Source organism: Myotis davidii, unplaced genomic scaffold (genome assembly GCF_000327345.1).
Source record: "Myotis davidii unplaced genomic scaffold, ASM32734v1 scaffold32, whole genome shotgun sequence".
In the NCBI taxonomy this organism is placed as follows: domain Eukaryota; kingdom Metazoa; phylum Chordata; class Mammalia; order Chiroptera; family Vespertilionidae; genus Myotis; species Myotis davidii.
Window position 1 is genome coordinate 1,313,843 of NW_006286587.1, and position 397 is coordinate 1,314,239.

The window sequence follows — 397 nt, forward strand, 5'->3', positions numbered from 1 at the left end:
CCAATTTGGGTAGCTAGGGTTCTTTCTGCATCCTAGCAGCTCCTCTGTGCACTCCAAATGCTTCCCCACATGCACACAGTGCTTCAACCACCCAAAGGAGATACTGCGAGAGACCTGGAAGTCCTGGACTGCCAGCCACACACACTGCAGTCCTTGTCAGCTCATGCTCCATGCGGACCCATCCCCCCAAATCAGTGGTGCAGGTGATGCTCTTCAGCGCTGCAAAGAGAATAAAGACAACATGCACTCAAGCCAGCACACAAAGGCCAAGGAGAACGAAGACAGCCCCTGCGGGAGGGGCCTCTGGAGGAACTGAGGCTAAGACACCCGTCCTGTCCATCTCAAGTGGACATTCTGCAGCCTTCCTCTAAGCCTTCTGCTCGAAGAGATCGTGGTA

The 397-nt window shown here is 54.7% G+C and overlaps 1 protein-coding gene across 1 annotated transcript in view; it reads right to left on the reverse strand.

Annotated features, from left to right (window-relative positions):
- Positions 1–213: 213 nt before the first annotated feature.
- LOC102764707 (chromosome unknown open reading frame, human C20orf194) overlaps positions 214–397 on the reverse strand; it is a 107,157-nt gene continuing 106,973 nt past the window's right edge. The window contains exon 38 of the mRNA XM_015560217.1: positions 214–219. Within this exon, the coding sequence (XP_015415703.1) occupies positions 214–219 (6 nt within the window). The remainder of the gene's footprint in view (positions 220–397) is intronic.